At 39.0% G+C, this 4176-nt stretch overlaps 2 protein-coding genes across 2 annotated transcripts in view; both read left to right on the top strand. All coding sequences in view use genetic code 11, as the record gives it.

The window, feature by feature from the left end:
- EGR_07970 (hypothetical protein) overlaps positions 1-391 on the top strand; it is a gene marked incomplete at both ends in the record, with an annotated part of 2639 nt that extends 2248 nt beyond the window's left edge. The window contains one exon of the mRNA XM_024497219.1: positions 317-391. Within this exon, the coding sequence (XP_024348349.1) occupies positions 317-391 (75 nt within the window). The remainder of the gene's footprint in view (positions 1-316) is intronic.
- A 176-nt stretch (positions 392-567) lies between these two features.
- On the top strand, positions 568-3193 carry EGR_07969 (hypothetical protein; the record flags this gene model as incomplete). Its single annotated transcript, XM_024497218.1, has 3 exons — positions 568-739; positions 1696-1749; positions 3093-3193. The coding sequence occupies 3 exons, from the start codon at positions 568-570 to the stop codon at positions 3191-3193; spliced, it is 327 nt and encodes a 108-aa protein (XP_024348348.1).
- Positions 3194-4176: the final 983 nt, after the last annotated feature.

The raw sequence follows: 4176 nt of genomic DNA, 5'->3' as shown, positions 1-4176 counted from the left end.
TTTCATGATACATTTTCGCAGTTTCAACTTTCAAATAAGTGCTTGTGTCTATGGCCCACTTTTCGTCTTACACGCTCTGGTTTTGTCAAAGAGGTAGTTTAGACAGCTCCACTTCTTTGCATTCACGCCCAAACGATGACGATGACTCCACAGAGGGGAGAGAGGGAACTCTACCTCCGTTCTCGACTTCTATGCTTGCAGGAGTGTATCTGGTTTACGCACAGATTATGAATTGGAGCTACCTTAGTCAATCGACTTCTGCGATTTTTGTTAGATATTTTACCAACCATAAATATTTCTGCTTAAAAGGACTTAGAACCCACCAAATTGTCATGATCCTTTTAGAAATTGTTCTCGTTTTTGGCAACAACCGAAAATGAATGCAGCATAACCGACGAAAGAAGAATTGTGCCTTATTTTGACCCCACCATCTTTTAAAAACGGACTAAATTATGTGCAAAAAGGTTAGGGTATTAGCGTAGTCTTAAAGGAGAACAAACCAGAGTTATACGTTCCAATGCATTAGAACTGCAAGCCTGATAGCTTTGGAATAACCAGAAAGGAAAAATGAGCGTTCATAAAACAATGTCAACTGGCTATCCGTTTACCCTAATAGAAATAGATGTCCTTGCATCAGGTATCACATGCAGCAAAAATAATTTATTGACCCTTGCTGTCAAACCAAATCCATGTGTCAATGATAAAGTAGATGGAGAGGCAAATCAACCATCTACACAGAGTTGAATGCCTCCTTATTTCACAGTTATGACTGCTCAAAATTTACTTGGGCATTTTTGATGTTAGCTTTTCTGCTTTAGAAAAGAGACGCAAAATTTGGGCATCCAAATTAAACTGGCACTTAATACCAATGCGCACCATCTTGGAGGCCTTCCACAATAGTAATTCATACAGATGTGGGTGTTAGGTGTGTCCTATCGGTAATGGCTGAGGCATACGTCATAGGTAGTTCCAAACACTGTCACTCATGAGGTGCGGAAACTAGACGTGATTGGGCATCCTAAGCAAAGTAGAGAGACCCAAACCATGGTGTGTGCCAATTTATTACACCTCCATCTCTCCCAGTGGACATTCGGTTCGCTCATCAGGGTCCAACTTTTAAATGAATTTTTCCACCTGTAAATTTGCTCAAGAGACGAACCTCGTCGTGACATTGACGGACAGACACACCATAACAATTAAATCAATTGTTTGATGTTGATCCACGCAGGTGGTGAAGAGGCTCTGAACTCAGGTAGATCTAGACCTTCCGGGTACTGAGCGCAAAGGGCCATAAAATTGTATACACCATTTTACCTTAAAATACAAGGCACTAGCAAAGCAATGAAAAATACGGATTTACTTTTAATGGCGCTATAAGGTTTGCTGCACAGGAATTGTCCAGTCCCTCAGAAAAGCTTCCTTTTATTTCCAAGTAATATACATTAAATAATGCCATCTTTACATACCAAAGGTGTTCTCTTCTTTAACTAAAGTCACAAGATGACTTAAATCATTTCTATAAAATTCATTTCCTACATGACACGACGCTTTCAGAGTTCGCTTTACTAATGCGTAGAAGCTTCTTCAGCTTGGGCGTAGCAATGTTTGCAGAGAACGATGTCAGATTACGCACTCGCCCTTAATTACTCTGGCTGATCTCAAGAGCCAACACCTTTCTGTTCCGTTTTACAGTAGGTGTTCATTTAACCCTACACAGGGTTTGTCTTACACATGGATGCTTTGTACCAAGTATGTTATATGTAAATTGGGATCTGGAACCTACAATTTTGGAAAAATAATAGACAGAATAGGTGTATCTCCCTTCCATCCGAACAGCTCCCATCACCCTTTCATGCAACATTTTATACCTCTTGAAGAGATAAAAACTATCAAGCAAAGTGTAAAAATGAGAGCTTTTTAGGAAGACGGCACAGGAAAATTGGACAGTTATGCATAATCAAACAAGGGAAATGCAACAGAATTGATATCCTAAAAGATATTTCTCAGGAGCTGCCTTGCATTTGATAGGACATAATGAGTGAACAATTGGTGAACAAGATTAATAGTGAATTTCCCCTTCAGATGAGGTGCCGTCGTAATGCGTGAATGAATAGATTCACTTATCCCCTTTTAATTTTTTGCATGAAAGAAGTGAAGAACATTAAGTAGGTAGAATTTACGGCTGTGCAATCTAGTACCAATAAAAGTGAAAAACCAAGTAGACTTTTTTGATTTGGGATTTTATTTAATATGCTTCCTTCTGGTTAAAGACGGACAAATTAAGGACTGAATTTATATTTAACGGGAAAAATACGTTCATGAGGTACGACCATAATTTTTCCAGATAGTAAGCAGAATGTACTCAAAATACCTTTATGTCATGTATGCCCGCAGCACCACGAATCTACCTTCATTTCCTTGGGCCTTTTTGAATTGACCTAATATTTTGCTGTACAGGGGGTCGGCCTTGTCCACTTATTCAGTCACCTTGACTTCATAAAATTTTTTCTCAATCTAAACCATTTGAATGGTTAAAATCTCCCTTAGAGTCAATAGACTCAAACAGGGGCGGAAAAAGTGAGTAATAAAATTCATTAAAGAAGTATTTTTCTTAAAACCGCACGAGAAAACTGTTTCATCTTTACCGTCGTGACATAATACAGTGGTAAAGAAAACCATTATAAGGTGGCTCGATTTACCTTCTACCCACCTGTATCGAGAGGACTTGTGTCCATCTCCCACGCATTTGTGCCATCATTAGGTATGGTCAGTAGCAACAAACGCCACTGATGCATCATTAACACCAATCCTAATGTTTGACGTCCAGATAGACTAGGGTCAGAAAGTGGGCTTCTTCCTTAAAATGTCTGTGGATAAAGAAATTCAAAAGAGGTTGCGAAGTAAATGACTGATCACGAGGTGAATATCCAGATGCTTTAATACGTGGATGCGTGGAGGGCAAATGTAATCATTTTTCAATGAAATTAAGTGCTCATTACACCAAGCAGCGCATAATACTGTGGTGCACCTTCCTTCTGTGGGCTGGCTATACCCTTCTCTTCCTAGAGCCCTTGTCTCTTCATCCTCTTAAGTGACACATTCATTTGTTCTGAAGAATGATGGGAACGGTGATGATGTTCAGGCACAATTAAATTACAAATTTCATCAGTCATTTCAATGTTGCAAGAAATGATTGGGCCCACTGAAGACGAAGTAAACTAAAAGTGAGTCGATTAAATGCTTTCTCCTTTTATTACTTTGATGATCTACAGGGCCCTACGGATTTCAGCTGTCATCGATCTCAACATTTGTGGATCCCGTAGATGAAGCAGAATAAAATCCCATTTCTGAGAGCATTTCTGCTGCCTTTTTAAACAACACTTAATTTCAAAGTACCAGATTTAGATCCCCAGATAATAGTGGTCTACGGATTAAACTCAAAGGTCAATGATGCTTCATCTTGTTGTTTTAGCATTTTTGGTAGAGACCAACTTGATAGGGATTAGGCAACACATCACGCTGGCAAACTGAGGTTTTAAAATTTTGAAATTCATGTAAGGAGTTGGTTAATAAGAAGTGTCGATTGCCTATTTGTCTCCGTTGTCTTCTATGCTGACCTGGGTGCTGCTCACTTTGTAGTGAGAATTTATCACTCGTATTCACCAAGAAGGATGCAATAGGCGCCGAAGAATAGTTATTTTAAAATATTTCGTGCTTTGAAACAAACGCTCCTTCCATCCCCTCTCTTATCTGCTCCTTATCATGCCAACTGCAGAATGATTAATAGGACCAGATTCATGGTTTCCCAAATTGAGATCTTTGCACAAGATAACGCTAGGCTTTGTGGGATCGAAACAAGACTCAGAGTAATGGGGCAATTCGGTTTCACCACAACTGTGACAACGGTAACTAAGGTTACCATGGAAGCATTAGGATACCTCAGTTAGAGCAGTAAGGCTAAAAATCAGACCTTTGTCTTATAACATAATAAGTCATATGTGCATTGAAGTATGGATTTTTCTTAGAAGCAATATATGTGATTAATATGCTTTAAAACAGACACCTGCTAATTTTGCAAATTCAAAAGTCCTAGTTCCACGTGAACAGGTGGTATACGAAGATGCTTAACTTGATTAAAGGATGTGTTAAGAACATATGCAACTCCACAAAAGGCAC

The sequence above is a fragment of the Echinococcus granulosus genome (genome assembly GCF_000524195.1).
Source record: "Echinococcus granulosus chromosome Unknown EG_S00092, whole genome shotgun sequence".
In the NCBI taxonomy this organism is placed as follows: domain Eukaryota; kingdom Metazoa; phylum Platyhelminthes; class Cestoda; order Cyclophyllidea; family Taeniidae; genus Echinococcus; species Echinococcus granulosus.
The sequence above is the reverse complement of the archived record's forward strand: the minus strand, read 5'-3'. Positions and strand labels throughout refer to the sequence as shown.